The following is a 16,452-nucleotide window of genomic DNA, read 5'->3' as shown; positions in this document are numbered from 1 at the left end:
GAAACACCCACTGTGTCTTACCAGTGAGGCACAAAGAAAAGAAGAATCATCTGTATTTTCTTCTTGGTTTCCATTTTCAGTTTGTATCTGGTTCCGGCTAAATCTAGCGAAGAAGTACCAGGTGGACCTTCAGTAAATGAGCTGTTTCTACACACACACATGACCTTGATGAAGTGGGAACATAGGCACATTCAGTCGGGTTGTGCCTCTGGATTCTTGACACATGCTGATGGGTCCACGAGGGTGCAGGGTTAGAGTCCAGCCACTCAAGTGTCAGCCACATTCTGTAGGTCTGTCTGGTTGTTGCCTGGGCTCTTTCGATGGCTGCCCCGGTGCATGGCCACCAAGTTGGTTGTTGCTGAAATATTTTATGTGAATGGCGACGTAACCCAAGGAGTTAATGATAAGTTGGAATGCTGAATAAGTTATTGTTCTGTCTATACTCTGCAAGGAAATCTGTATCTTAATTATGCAAAAATTTGTAAGTCTTTTCCAGTTAGCTCTAGTAAAAACAAAGAAATGACAGTCATCAGCTTAAGCAAGTTTGAAATGTGGGAGTTACTTATCTTCATGAGATTTAAGCCAGAAGAAATGCCCAACGAACCAGCTAAGGGAGATTATCTGGTGCCTCGATACTTAGTAGGGGGCAAGGAGTCACAATGAAAGTGACAGCCTATGTGATGTAAGTTTGTGGTATAATAGAGCAATTTTTTTTTAATTTTTTTAACGTTTTATTTATTTTTGAGACAGAGAGAGACAGAGCATGAACGGGGGAGGGGCAGAGAGAGAGGGAGACACAGAATCGGAAGCAGGCTCCAGGCTCTGAGCCATCAGCCCAGAGCCTGACGCGGGGCTCGAACTCACAGACCGCGAGATCGTCACCTGAGCCGAAGTCGGATGCTTAACCGACTGAGCCACCCAGGCGCCCCTAGAGCAATTTTTAAGAAGCATGGGAGGACAGCTGCTTTTGGCCATGAGATATCATGTCAGAGAGCAAGGAGTTGGTGATCTCTCCTGACCTGCTCGTGGAACCACCCTAAGACAGTGACACAGGCTATTGCGTGTGGATGGAGTACAAGAAAGATAGGAGGAAGGTCAACGAAATGAAAAGTCGATGACGTGAATACTCAAGGCATTAAATATTGAAATCGTCAGTCAGTGAGGGGTATTACAAGAGAAGGGATTTATGTGTATAAATCAAGGATAGACATTGGCTCACTGGCACATAAGCATAAAATTAGTAGGGTAATGGAGCATAGTGTAATTATAAGTAGAAAGATCAACGTGCTGTAAAATATTCTTTGCAAGGAATAGTCTTTGCTACTTGGTCACTAGATGAACTTTCTTATCTTTTCTCAGTGTCTAGGACCATGGGCTTCCACATCAGAGGGGTTAAACATTTGTCGTGTTTGCTTTTGCCCACGTTGAGGCCCTGCGTTCTCTTTAGTCTGAGAGTGTGACTGCCTCTTGACCGTTCCCTCCAGAGTCTCTTTCTGCCCTCTCTTTCACCCACTCTGGTTTCCATCACTTCACTTCATTCACAAGCTCCATCTAATCACCTGGAAACCTCAGCCCAGGAGGTACCAAGCAAATGCACTCTCTTTCTTTGCTTCTCTAAACATCCTGTGCGGTAGACTACTTTGACTCACAGGCACAAATTACAATATTAAAACCTTCAGGATCTGTCTTCCAGCCTGGAGAGTATGCCAGAAGTGGATCTCAAATAATCACTTGCAAAGATTTGCAAAGATTAAGAAAATTATGGAGGAAGTTACATCTGTCCGGCTGTGCTTAGTATCCTTATTATTTCTATTCCTGTCATCTGATTTAGATAGCAGAAGTAGGAAGGCCAGGCACTGACTTTCATTATTTGTCATTCCAACTGTTCTGTTAATATGTTGTATCCATTTTTTTGGTTTGCGGTGGGGTTGAGGGTATTGAACATTTTTCAACATAGATACTCCCCCTTTAACGTACGGACAATGTTAGGAAGAAACGTTCTCTAAGTCAGCAGTTGGCAAAAACCTGAATGATTTTTCAGTTTCTTATAAACCACATTTTTCTGGATTTGAAAGCATGGTTAGAATAACTTCATGCAATTCCAGGGAATAGAAAGATTTCAGTGGATTTACAGTTTGACCAAGGATTTGAGGTAAGCGAATCGCCTTCCCAAGAGGTTCCTATGTAGCAATTTTGCCGTCTCTGATAGTGGCCGTCGTTGCAAGCTATTGTGTGCCGGGGTCATGGCTAAGCACTTGGCACGCATTGTCTCCTTCTGTCCTCTCAAACGTTGGGAGATAATAAGGAAACTGAGGTCCAGTCAGTTGTCCAAGGTCATACCAGTATTGGAGGCAGAGCCATGTTTCAAACTGAGGTCTCCAGCCCACAGCTCTGGCCCTTCCCTCCTCGCCCCCCACCCCACAACAGGAGCTTGGCACAGAATGTGTTTTGAATTCTCATAGCACTGACATCAGATAGGACACCTAACAACATGATCCTGCTGCAGGTACAAAGTCAAACTACCAACCTTTTTCCTCCGTCATCGAGGGAGGAAAGAAATATGCAGAGGACCAGCTTGAAGATGTTTTTTCATAAGGTTTTGGAGTCCCTGTCTTTTGAGTTGTTGCATGTATACACCCAGTTGACACGTATCAATGAAATACTTGACAGAACATTTCCTAATTCCTTGTTAAAGATGTTAATCTTTCAGAGTATTCATTGTTTAAAAAAAGGGGGGTTGCAATATTTGATAAGCTACAAATGATTGTTTTAATTCACATTTTACATTATCATGGATCGTGTTAAAACTAGTTTTGTTTAAAATAGTGACCTTTAATAAGGCTAATTTACTCTCAGATGAGTTACATCTGAGAAGAAACAGTGACGCTCGTCAGAGCAATTCAAAGTGAAGAACCATATTTAAAACGTAGTGTTGTATGAATTCCTGAAGCATCAAGTCCTACATTGTGACGATCTCCTTTCCAGATCGATTTCAGAAGCAGAAACGGTGCCAGTCAGAAGGTCCCCAGGGTAGGGTCCCTGGGCTCCACATGTTCCAACATGTGCCAGTAGACGGAAAGAAGCCCCGTGAGCTCCTGGGCATGACAGTGGAATGTAGGTGTGTGGCCAGCAGGTGTCTGAACCTGTAACTCTGCACATCCGGGTTTAAAAATATTGTGAAGCACGATAAATGTGTGGCCCCCGCCCCCGCCTTAGCTGAACAGTCAGTTACATTGCAGACATCTTCATGCTCTGTAGATCTGTGCCTCACTCCTGTAAGCCGAGTGTCTGGCTTTGGCCTTTTTCACAGAAAGCTCAAGGACCACAGAAGTGGGCACACAAGTTATGAACACAGGATCATAGTCACCTGACCAGTTTCTGGCGTTTATTAGTATGTTTGTGGATCACTCAGATCGTCTGTATCTCTGATACCAAAGGGCTCCTCTGGGCCCTGGAGAGTTCATCCCCATTTCTGCAGGGTACACGGTACCTCGGGAGCCAGGTGAGAGAACTGATGGGTGACTATCATCCCTCAGTGGCAATTCGACAGTCTGTAGGTTGACATCTTCAGTGATCTAGTTTTGCGTTTAAAATCTGCGTTCTAGATTGTATGGGGAATATAAATCAATGTGGTTTATCAACCCATTGGTAAGAGGGAAAACTACCAGCAGGGAGAGGCAGGCGGGTGGATGGCTTGTATCATGGGCAAGAGTTAAGGGTCTTAAACATAAGTGAATCTTATGGGAAGAAGATGGATGTGTTGGCCAAGTAATCAGGAGTTGCAGACGTTCTAGAAATGGGCGTTCAGACCTCTGGTGTGATGCTGACTTTTGCCAAAGGGAGATGCCAGCTGGGCAGAGGGGAAGCGAGGAGAGCAATAGCCCACTGAGAGAACGTCCGCTCTCCATGGGCAGCAGGACCGCAAAGGCTACAGACGTGAAATCGTGTCCCTTCAGGCCCACTGGTAGTTGTTCATGCAGAGATTTGGGCCAGGTCATAGCCCGAAGAAAGCCAGCTTCCTGTTGGGTTCTTGGGCCGCATCCCCTGGATCCGGCCTTTTCCTCAGTGGAAGGGAGGTTTGTACTTGAGCCAGAAGGAAAGCAGTGACTCCTACCTCCAGGCAAATAACTGCATCTCGGCAAGCTGCACTTAAGTTGTCTTCTGGGGTTTCCCGTTGGACTTTACTACCTGCCAACACAGAAAACAAGCAGGACTGCAGACCCAGCAGGTTGTTTTAGGAGCGACAGACGTGTCCTTCACAGAACTTGGCGTGTTTGGAACGTCCCCGCCCCCACCCTAAGATACAAACAAGGAGAACACCTTTTTCACATTCTCAAGGAGGAGAATCTTCTTCATGCCCAAGTTACAGAGATCGGAAGCTCTGGTGAAGTATTCCCTACAGAAATCCCACAAATCTCTTCTCCAAGGGTCGTGGGTTCAAATTCTCCTGGGCTTTGCTTTTGTTCCCCTTTCCTCCTAGTAATCTCTCCTTCATCTAGATTCTACTCAAAACCGCCTTTGCTTTTAAGTCTTGCTCCTCCAGACCTTTCCTTCTCGTGTGACCCTAACCTCTTGCGTTTACCACTCTTCCGGGCCCATCCCGTGGACCCGTAAGCACGCGCGCACCATCCCTCCTCTCTTTGTACACCCTCCAGCACCCCTTCATTCCCAGCTTCTAGCAAATGCTGTGTGTGTCCAGGAATTGTGTGTGCAGGGGTGAGGGTGGCAGGCCAATCCAAGGGGGCAGGGGAGCTCAGGAAGGATTTCTTGGGGCAAGTCCTGTTGATCTGGGCCTTGAAGGATTACCAGTGAGGACTGCATTAGCGGCCACAGGTCAGCCACCCTTGTGTGACCGCTGTGACATGGAGCCCGGTTTTGTGGAGAAGAGGACTCGCGTAGCAGTTCAGACGGAAGATGAGCGGCAGGGCCAGGCTGTGCTAAGTGGTGAATGCCGGAATGAGGACCTCAGGGCCTTTCCCTGGAGGCAGCGTTAGTCCTGTGTTAACAGGGGGGTTGCGTAAAACAGCATTTTCTGGAGATTGGGGTTCTCGAGGATCAGTTGGAAGTACTGAAGATTGGGCGTGTAAGACCCCTGGCTGGTGGTTTGGACAGGGATTTTTCGGATGATCTTGCAGAGAAGACACTCAGCGGTCACACTTTGCTGCCTGTGATTACAAAGCGGGGATCCGGTAGCCTGTCCTCCCAGGGCCCCAGGTAGGAGCGAGTGCTTTTCAGTTTAAGACTCCGCCCCTGGATGGGTGCCAGCCCGGAGGGGGCAGGGAGGGGGGAAATAGTAACTCACCCAATCGGCATTGTCTTAGCTCTTTTGGGCTCCTGTAACAAAACACCACAGGTGGATGGCTTATAAACAACAACCGTTGATATCAGTCCCGGAGGCCGGGAGGTCCAAGATCAAAGCGAGAGCAGTTGTGGTGTCTGGTGAGGGCCTGCTGCCTGGTTAACAGAGGACTGTCTTCTCCCTGTGTCCTCACAGGGCAAGAGGGGTGAGGGAGCTCCCCAGCATCTCTCTTATAGGGGCACTGATCCCACTCACCTCCTGTTGGCCCCACATCCTAACATCATCACATTAGGGGTGAGGATTTTACTTTTCCGAGGGCATGGATTGCATTCTCGAGAGTTCAGTTCTCGTGACCTAATCAGCTCCAAAAGGCTCCACCTCCTAAAAGCGTCACGTCAGGGGTTAGGGTTCCACTATTTGAATTTTGGAGAAACGCTTTGACGCTATATCAAGTGTGGTCTGGGCCACACTTACATTGGTCAGGGTGACTGCACAGAGACCAACCGGCCACCGAGCGCACTCATTGCCTGTCCCCAGGTGTCTCTTCCCATCCCCGTGGGGCTGCAGAGACCAGGCAGGACCTGGTGGGCCCATCGCTCTTTGCTCCCTGCATTCCAGCTTTGTCACCTGCATCAGGTTACACTTCACTGGGAAGGACACTTGCTTTCAGCTTTAGAGTAGTGGGTGGGGGTGACCGGAAGTCCAGAGTCTTTTTCGGTCTTAGGCCTAGGCCAGGCCCCCCCGTTAGCAAGGAGCCCCGTGTTTGGAACAGTAAAACCTTTACTAGTGTCCCTTTTGACTCAGCCGGTTAAGACCCCAAGAGCAGGGGAGTGTGACGTGCCCCTCCCCCAAGACTGCCTTTGAACCCGTCTTTAGAGGTGAACAAAACCGCACTGTTTCTCCCCGTCGGCCTTGCCCAGGCCTCCCACGTTGCTGTTTTGTTCTCCTCCTTGCAACCCCAGGCCCGAGCAAATCACTAAAAAGTTAGTGCCACCGAGCCTCCCGGCCCACACTGTCCCCTCCCAGGTTGCAGTTCACAGAACGAAGTGGATGAGGCCTCATCTTCTGCAGGTTCCACTGCCTTGTGAAGCATGGGTGTATGCAAATCTCGTTTAGTTCATTTAGGATTTAGTCGAGGGGCTTTGATGTGTAGATTTGTAGATATCCACCCCCGCCCCCCCCCCATGGCACGGAGGAGGGGGGAAGATAAGGAATTTTCACCATGGAACGAAAAGCAACTTACTGCGTGAAGTCTGGATCTTAACTGGGAAGAATAAAAAGAATGAAGGTGGCGTGGTTAGGTTTTCATCACAGGACTTGCCCTTCTCGCTGCAAGAATGGAATCTGGTGCTGTCCTGCCTCTGTAAGCCCTCTGCACCTTGCAGCCCCAGCAGCGTGCTGTGCATATCCCAGCAGCCTCCCCTGGCAGCTTGCTGCAAACGCAGTACCTCGGGCCTCACCCTGTGCTGAATCAGAATCCACGTTTGTTTGTTTGTATTTATTTTGAGAGAGAGAAAGTGCCAGTGGGGGAGGAGCAGAGAGCGAGAATCCCAAGCAGGCTCAGCGTTGTCAGCGCAGAACCCAACATGGGGCTCGATCTCACGAACCGTGAGATCAGGGCCTGAGCCGATGTCCAGTGCTTAATGGACCGAGCCACAAAGGTGCCCCTAGAATCCACGTTTGAACAGGGTCCCCTGGTTGTTGGTAACATACATCAAGGCGAAGGCGCTTTCTGCAGCCCCGTGCTTCGCAGAGCTGAGCCTGCACACAGAGGCTGAGTTAACACAGATTCCCGGGGCCGTGCTGAGATGGAGTTTGTAGACCCGAGTCAAAGGTACAGTGTTACTGACGCTGCTGGTCAGCTGCCCCCTTGGTTGGTGTGCAGCTTTTCCCTGAATCCGAAGCTCCAGCCAAGTAGCAAAGAGCAGCCCCCAGCTGCACGCACAGGCAAAGCTTCAGGGAAGCAGCCCGATCAATGGCCCTGCTTCCAGAGTGGCCCTGAGTGCAGCTGCACCGGGCACAGGAACAACCATCTAGGCAAGGCATCTCTGGAACACGGCGCTGGGCTGGGTCTACTATCCTGGCCGCTATCCTGCAGGCTGGTGCAGGGTCCCCTCCCAGCAGACTCCGCCCAGAGCCTGGGAGCTCCAGCCCGTTCAGTCTTGAAACTCTTAGATCCCTGGACCGCTCCTCCCTTTTCCTGTCTTCTCAAAGCATCTAGCCCCTTGCCTTTGAAGGATTCCAACCAGAAAGGCCCAAAGAGAGCCTGTCCCTGGGGATTCCATCCCCTCCCTCCTGAGAATGCTAACTATAAGAACTATTTCTAATGGAGACTCACTGGTTGATGCCAGTGTGCACATACCCACCTTGTAAACAGGGCTTCTGTAAGGACCACAGTATGCCTGTCTAGATTTTCTCTAGCTCTAAGGAAAAAAAAAAAAAAAAAAAGTAACTCTCGCATCAGAGATGTCACTATTGAATTAATCTTCTTTAGATTTTTTAAAAATTCTTTCAGTTCTTATTAGGGCCTTTGCTATCCGTCAGTCCTGAAATTTTCAGCCTATAAAATCCCAGGCTCCGAGATACCATTTCTCAGTAAATACTGTTCCCAGGGTTTTAAATTTTACCACTGGTGATGGTAATCAGTAAAAGGCATATAGATAGAAAAATACTGTTTTTAGAAAACATGTATGTAATTTATATAAAAGGGAAATATATGTAGTGAAATAAACATTGCCCCTTGAGCCATGACGTCATCTTTCATTGTATCAGACCCGTGGTGCATCAGTATTTAAATATTTCATGGGGCGCCTGGGTGGCGCAGTCGGTTAAGCATCCGACTTCAGCCAGGTCACGATCTCGCGGTCCGTGAGTTTGAGCCCCGCGTCAGGCTCTGGGCTGATGGCTCGGAGCCTGGAGCCTGTTTCCGATTCTGTGTCTCCCTCTCTCTCTGCCCCTCCCCCGTTCATGCTATGTCTCTTTCTGTCCCAAAAATAAATAAAAAAACGTTGAAAAAAAATTTTTTAAATATTTCAATAGGCATGAAGTTTTAAAGGTTGAAGAAATTGGCGATCGTGGGGTTTACAAGAGTTGGTAAAGATCTGTTTTGGCAAAGCGTGTCTTTCCAACTTGATTTGAATTGGCACACTTGACGGAAAGAGCAAGACATATTCAGGATCTAGAAAATTTTCCTTGGTGAGCCGGGTTTCCTGGAGATTTCCTGGAACTACAGTCAAAGGGTTATGCATAAGAGTGTGCTTGGCCTTTGTAACCCTGCGCTCGGAAACTTAGGGAACCTTCTACATCAGGAAGGCAGACTCTGAGGAGAAAATACTAACAGCTTGAACTCCTAGTCTTCATGGTCAGCCCTGAAATATTTGTTCATTCATCTCCTTTTAGAAATTTGGGAGGGTGGTGTATCCAGATATATCAACTGTGCAAGTATTTTATATACCAAAAAAACACAGCTCGAACTAGCTTAAAAACCAAAGGATACTAATTGGCTGATGTTACTGAAAATCCAGAGGCAGAACCAAGTTCAGGCATGGTTTGACCAAGGAGTTAAAACCAGGTGAGCAGGACCTGGTTTCTTTTTCTGTTTCAAGACGGTTGCTCGAAATTCCCGAGGCTACCTGACTCATCATCCATGAAATCAAGGCGCTCTCTTCCAGAGCTCCCAGAAAAAGTCCTGGGGTTGATGGGACCCGTTGAACTGCTTAGGTAAATTCATGACCATAAAGCAGAGACAAGTAGTTCCAAGTGATGTGGGCCTGAACCAAGCTGGCTGCCATGGGAATAGGATGCTTTGGCTTAAACCACCAGGCACCCATAGGTTGCTGGGTGACTTAGAGGGCATTTTCACCCCCCGTGAGCAGTGGAGGGAGGCTCAACCCCAGGCAGGTGTTTTCATTGCCAGAAACTCGGTCATCACACGTAGCACTAAATCAGGGGGCTGGGAAGAATCACCTGTGTGTCCAGGAAGACGTGTTCTCATACACCAAGGCTTTTATATCCCCAGAGAAAGGAGGACCTCCCAAATCTGCCTTTGTCTGTGACCTGGGGGGGGAATGACTTAGAGGTGAGTATGTCTGTGGGAGGAAGAGCTGGTCACCTGCTGGTCAACCAGAGAGTTTACTTAATAAAGGAGCCAACGCAAGGCATGAACCTTTTGCATGTAAATCCTGATAACAGCAACTACAGTCCAGCCCTAGGCTACAAGAGTTGAATGCGTACAGAAGATGCGTTGGACTTCCAAAACAAACACTTCACAGATTGAGTAATCACATAATTCATGCCTTGTTTTTCTGATGGGTTTTTTTTTTTTTTTCAGAACCGAATGGAGGAAAGCAAAGCACTCTTTAGAACAATTATCACATATCCCTGGTTCCAGAACTCCTCGGTTATTCTATTCTTAAACAAGAAAGATCTTCTAGAGGAGAAAATTATGTATTCCCACCTAGTTGACTACTTCCCAGAATATGATGGTAAGTCAGTGCTTTTCAGCCAGCCCAGTAGCTGGGGATCCGTCTTGCCCCCCAAGCAATGCAAGAGCTGACGCAGCAGCTTACTGTTGCTGCCTTGTGCATGTGTGATTGATGAAGTACAAATTATTGTTGGCCTTGCCCCGTAACCACCTGAAATGTTTCAATTCCCTGACAATGCTGAAAGTTATAGCCAAAGAAAGCAACTTACATGTTTTGAAATAAGCGTATCAGAAGAGGGAACAGCCCCACAGTTTTGACCAATCATGTATCAATCATTACAGTTGGCTCTTTCTTTCGGCAACAGCTGGCTCTTGCCTCTCTATGGAAAGAGAACACAGTTTTGTGACAAGAACCCATGCTCTGAAATCACTCTACCCACGTTGGCATCCAAGTTTTGACACCTCGTATTGCTAGAACCATGATGAAGTCACTTAATTTCTCTGAACAGTAGGACCAAACTCATGCAGTCGTCTTACAGGCTCTAACAGAGATAACATATGTACGACATTTTAGCATGATACCTGACACATGGCGAGTGTTAGCAAATATTTATTTGGGGGAGGGGGGAAGGTGCTGCATGGCCTGATGCAATCCTATCATCCTTCGGGATGGCACCAGCCCCTTGAACTCTTCCTGTAGTGCTTAGAATCCATAACACCCACATCAGTACACCAATGGCTTTGCATTATTTCCTTACTTATAAGCACTCCTTATAAACAGATCTTGCCTACCAGCTAGAGTGTGAAATCGTCAGTGACTAGATAGGACACCCAGCCATTCCGAGAAATACTTGTTGACCGGTAACAAAATGCATCCACACCAAGCCACTCTGAAACAAGTCAAAGAGTCACAGCCACCGCCCGAAAGAGCTTTTATGACAGGATACACGCACATCTCCCCATACATACTGGAGTCTAGATGAAGAGTGGCAAACTGTGGCCTGCCACCTGTTTTTATAAAGAAAGTTTTATTGAAACAGCCACACCCCGTTCATTTACACACAGTTTTTATGCTTTTAACAGCAGAATTGAGTAGCTGTGACAGACTCGTCCACAAAACCTAAAATATTTACTCTCTGGCCCTCTTTTAATTGAAGTATAGTTGACACATAACGTTACATTAGTTTCAGGTGTACAACGTAGTGATTGGACAAGTCTGTATGTTGTGCTGTGCTCACAAGTGTGGCTGCCATCTGTCCCCATACAGCATTGGTGACTGTATTTCCCTACCATTGACTGTGTTCCCTTTGCTGCGCCTGTGATCCCTGGACCTCATTCCACAGCTAGAAGCCTGAATCTCCCACCCCCCTTTTGTCATTTTCCCCACCTCCCCCATCTGCCTGCTCTCTGGCAGCCATCAGTTTTTAGTATTTATGGGTCTGTTTCTCCCTTTTGTTTATTCATTTGTTTTGTTCTTTAGATTCCATACAAGTTAAATCATATACTATTTGTCTCTCTCTGACTTACATCACTTAGCATTATACTCTCTAGGTCCGTCCATGTTGTCTCAATGGCACTGTCTCATCTTTTATTATGGCTGCATAGTATTCCTCTGTGTGTGTGTGTGTGTGTGTGTGTGTGTGTGTGTGTGTGTATCCATTTGTCTTTTATTATGTCTCATCTTTTATTATGGCTGCATAGTATTCCTGTGTGTGTGTGTGTGTGTGTGTGTGTGTGTGTCACACACACACACACACACATCTCCCTTATCCATTTGTCTATTGATGGACACTTACATTCCTTCTGTATCTTGGCTATTGTAAACAATACTGCTATAACCATAGGTGTGCATGTGTGTCTTCACATTGTTTTCACTTTTGCCAGGATTACGGATCATATGGTAATTCTATTTTAAATTTTTTTGAGGAGTTTCTATACTGTTTTCCACAGTGGTTACACCAGTCTGTATTCCCACCAACAGAGCACAAGGGTTCCTTTTTCTCCACATCGTCGCTAACACTTGTTCCTTGGGTTTTTATTTTACCCATTGTGACTAGTGTGAGGTGATATCTCGGTGTGGTTTTAATTTTTATGTACCTGTTGGAAAAATGTCTATTCAGATTCTCTGTCCATTTTTAATCAGATTAACTGTGTTGTTAGTGTTGAGTTGTGTAAGTTCTTTATATATTTTGGATATTCAACCCTTATCAAACGTATCATTTGTTTTATGGTTTTAGGTCTCACATTTAGGTCTTCAATCCATTTTGAGTTTATTTTTGTATGTGATGGAAGAAAGTGGTCCAGTTTCATTATTTTTCATGTAGCTGTCCAGTTTTCCCAGCACCGTTCATTAAAGAGACTGTCTTCTCCACATTGTGTATTCTTGCCCCCTCCATCATAGAATAATCGATCATATAAGCATCGGTTTATTTCTGGGCTCTCCATTCCATTGATCTATGTATATGATTTTGTGCTAGTACCATAGTGTGATTACTACAGTTTTTTTTTTAATTTTTTTTTTAGTGTTTTATTTTTGAGACAGAGAGAGAGACAGAGCATGAGCGGGGGAGGGTTAGAGAGAGAGGGAGACACAGAATCCAAAGCAGGCTCCAGTCTCTGAGCTGTCAGCACAGAGCCTGACGCGGGGCTCGAACTCACAGACGGTGAGATCATGACCTGAGCCGAAGTCGGAAGCTCAACTGACTGAGCCACCCAGGCGCCCCGTGATTACTACAGTTTTGTAGTAGATCTTGAAATTTGGGATTGTGATACCTGCAGCTTTGTTCTTGTTCCTCACGATTGCTTCGGCTATTCAGGGTCTTTTGTGGTTCCATACAAATTTTAGGATTGGTTGTACTATTTCTGTGAAAAATGCTCTTGGTATTATGATAGGGATTTTCTGGAACCTGTCGATTGCTCTGGGTAGTATGGATGTTCTAATGATACTAATTTTTCCAATCCATAGGCATGGAAAATTTTTCATTTGTTTGTGTTATCTTCAGTTTGTTTCATCAGTTTTATAGTTTGCAGAGTACAGATCTTTCACCTTCTTGGTTCATTTTATTCCTGGGTATTTTCTTATTTGGGGCTCAACTGTCAATAGGATTGTTTTCTTCATTTCACTTTCTGCTACTACGTCATTAGTGTATAGAAACGCAACAAACTTTTGTGTATTAATTTCGTATCCTGAAACTTTACTTATGACTTCTAGTAGTTTTTTGTAAAGTCTTCGGGGTTTTCTCTGTAAAGAAATACAGTGTATAGGAGCACCTGGTTGAGCGACTGACTTTTGTTTTAGCACAAGTCATGATCCCAGGGTCGTGGGATGGAGCCCTGAGTCCTGAGAATCCGAGCTTGGGATTCTCTCTCTCCCTCTGTCCCTCTCCCATGCATATACTCTTGCTCTCTCTAAAAATGAAAACAATAAAGGTTTTATTAAAAAATGCAGTGTACACATAGTGACGGTTTAACTTCTTCCTTACCAACTTGCATGCCTGTTATTCTTTTTTCTTGTCTGATTACTGTGTCTAGTACCTGGAGTACTGTATTGAATGAAAGTAGTGAGAGTGGACATCCTGATCTTCAGGAAAATGTTTTTCCCTATTGAGTATGACGCTAGCTGTGGGTTTTTCTTATGTGGCCTTTATTATGTCGAGGTATGTTCCCTCTAAGGTAACTTTGTTGAGGATTTTCATCATGAACAGATGTTGAATTTTGTCAAATGCTTTTGATGCATCTCTTGAGATGATCATATAGTTTTTATCTTTCATTTTGTTAATGGGATGTATCACATTGATTGGTTGTGAATATTGAACCACCTTTGTTTGGATCCCTGGAAGGAATCCCATGTGACCATGGTGAATGATCCTTTTAGTGTATTATTCAAAGTGGTTTGCTAATATTTTGCTGATTGTTGCATTTAAGTTCATCAGAGAGATTGGCCTGTAGGGTTTTTTGGGTTTGTTTTTTGTTTTTGTAGTGTCTGTGACTGGTTTGGGTAGGAGGGTAATGCTGACCTTGTAGAATGTATCTGGAAGCTTTCCTTCCTCTCTGATTTTTGTAATAGATGGATATAGTCAATTCAGAATAGATACTAATTCTTTTTTAAATGTTTGGTGGAATTCACCTGTGAAACCACCTGGACTTTTGTTTGTTGGGACTTATTTGATTACCAGTTCCATTCTGTTACTAGCAATTGATCTGTTCAGATTTTCTATTTCATCCTGATTCAGTTTTGGAAGATTGTATGTTTTTAAAAATTTATTCTAGATTGTCCAGTTTATTGACATATAATTTTTTGTAGTAGTCTCTTACATTCCTTTGTATTTCTGTGGTTGGTTGTTACTTCTCTTTATTTCTAGATGAGTTTGACTAAAGGTTTATCAATTTTGTTTATTTTTTTAGTCTCTATTTCATTTATTTCTGATCTGATGTTTATTATGTCCTTCCTTCTAATCTCAGGCTTTTTTGTTCTTTTTCTAGTTCCTATAGGTATAATGTCAGATTGTTTGAGATTTTTGTTTCTTGAGGTATGTCTGTGTCATTACAAATTTCACTCTTAGAACTGCTGCATATCAAAGATTTTGGAACTTTGTGTTTTCATTTTCATTTGTCTCCATGTATTTTTTTAATTTGCTCTTGGATTTCTTTGTTGGCCCATGGGTTGTTTAGTACCATGTTATTTAGCCTCTGTGTTTAGGTTTTTTCCAGGTTTTTTCTTACTATTGATTTCTAGTTTCATACCATTCTGGTCAGAAAAGATGCATGATATGATTCTAATCTTCTTAAATTTATTGAGACTTGTCTCCTGAAGAATGTCCCGTGTGCATTTTGTTGGTTTTGGATAGAATTTCTATATCTGGTCTAATATGTCATTCAAAGACATGGTCTCCTTGTTGATTTTCTGCCTGAATTGTGTATTCATTGATGTACATGGGTTTCAGAGTCCCTTAGTATCATTTTATTACTGTCAGTTTCTCTCTTTATGTCATTAATATTTGCTTTCTGTATTTAGGTGCTTCATTGTTGGGTGCATAAATATTTACAATTTGTTTATCCTCTTGATGGGTTAACTAACCCCTTTATCGTTATATAATGCTCTCTTTGTCTCTTGTTACAGCCTTTGTTTTAAAATGTATTTTTTATCTGATATATGTATTGGTACTCTAGCTTTTTTTTTTTTTTTTTAACTTTCATTTGTATGGAGTATCTTTATCCAGCCGTTCACATTCAGTCTGTATGTGTCTTTAGGTCTGATGTGAGTCTCTTGTAGGCAGCATTTAGAGGGGTCATGTTTTTTTTTTCCTCCACCCTATGTCTTTTGATGGAGCATTTAGACCATTTATATTTAAAATAATTGTTGATAGGTAGGTACTTATTGCCATTTTGTTAATTGTTTTGTTTGGTTGTTTTTGTAATTCTTCTCTGTTCCTTTCTTCTGCTCTTGTTCTCTTGTGATGACTCTCTGTAGTGTTATGCTTGGCTTTCTTTTTATTTTTTGTGTATCTATATTATAGGTTTTGGGCATGCAGTTACAGGATTCATATAACACCCTAAGTATATAGCAGTCTGTGTCAAGGTGACGGTCGTTGAAGTTTGAACACATTCTAAGAGAACTTTTTTACTTCCCCCTCCACATTTTATGTAAATATTCTCTCATTTTATATCTTTTTATTCATAATTTTCTTCTAATTATAGCCTTTTCCACCTAAATTTCTTTAACATTTCTTGTAAGGCCATTTGAGTAGTGATGAATTCCTTTAGCTTTTGTTTGTCTGGGAAACTCAGTATCTCTCCTTCAATTCTGCATGATAACTTCACTGGTTAGAGTATTCTTGGTTGTAGGGTTTTTTTATTCCTTTTAGCACTCTGACTATATCATGCCCCTTACTTCCAGCCTGCCATGTTTCTGCTGAAAAATCATGTGATAGAGACTTATGGGGTTTACCTTGTATGTTGCTTTTTGCTTCTCTCTTGCTGCTTTTAAAATTCTCTTTAACCATTGACATTTAATTATTGTGTTTGTGGGCCTCCTTGTATTCATCTTATTTGGGACTCTCTGTGCTTTCTGACCCTAAATATCTGTTTCTTTTCTCAGGTTGGGAAAGTGTTCAACTTTTACCTCTTCACATAAGCTGTCTGCCCCTTTCTCTTCTCCTTCTGGTGCCCTATAATGCAAATGTACGTTTGCTTGATGTTGTCCAAGAGATCCCTTAACCTATCCTCATTTAAAAATTTTTTTCTTTTTACTGTTCAGCATATGTGCTTGTCACCGTGTCTTCTTCATCACTAATTTGCTTTTCTGCATACACGTATTTACTATTGATTCCCTCTAGTGTATTTTTCCCTTTTTTATTGTATTCTTCAATTCTAGTTGATTTTTAAAAAATATTTCCTCTTGTTAAAGCTCTCACGGAGTTCTTCCAGTCTTCCGTCCAAGGCAGTGAGCATGTTTATGATGCTTAATTTTTTTTCATTTTTTTAATATGAAATTTATTGTCAAATTAGTTTCCATACAACACCCAGTGCCCATCACCCACTTTCCCCTCCCTTCCACCCCCCCCATCAATCCTCAGTTTATTCTCAGTTTTTAAGAGTCTCCTATGGTTTGCCTCCCTCCCTCCCTCTCTTTTTTTTCCCCCTTCCCCTCCCCATGGTCTTCTGTTAAGTTTCTCAGGATCCACATAAGAGTGAATACGTATGGTATCTGTCTTTCTCTGTATGACTTATT

The 16,452-nt window shown here is 43.9% G+C and overlaps 1 protein-coding gene across 3 annotated transcripts in view; it reads left to right on the top strand.

Annotated features, from left to right (window-relative positions):
• Window positions 1–16,452, top strand: part of LOC109275364 (guanine nucleotide-binding protein G(q) subunit alpha) — a 315,365-nt gene that overhangs the window by 286,195 nt on the left and 12,718 nt on the right. For all 3 annotated transcript variants that reach the window (XM_019463549.2, XM_019463550.2, XM_019463551.2), the window contains exon 6: window positions 9,630–9,783. In XM_019463549.2, the coding sequence (XP_019319094.1) occupies window positions 9,630–9,783 (154 nt within the window). The remainder of the gene's footprint in view (window positions 1–9,629; window positions 9,784–16,452) is intronic.

This window comes from Panthera pardus, unplaced genomic scaffold (assembly GCF_024362965.1).
Source record: "Panthera pardus isolate Hobbes unplaced genomic scaffold, ASM2436296v1 HiC_scaffold_20, whole genome shotgun sequence".
In the NCBI taxonomy this organism is placed as follows: Eukaryota; Metazoa; Chordata; class Mammalia; order Carnivora; family Felidae; genus Panthera; species Panthera pardus.
The sequence above is the reverse complement of the archived record's forward strand: the minus strand, read 5'-3'. Positions and strand labels throughout refer to the sequence as shown.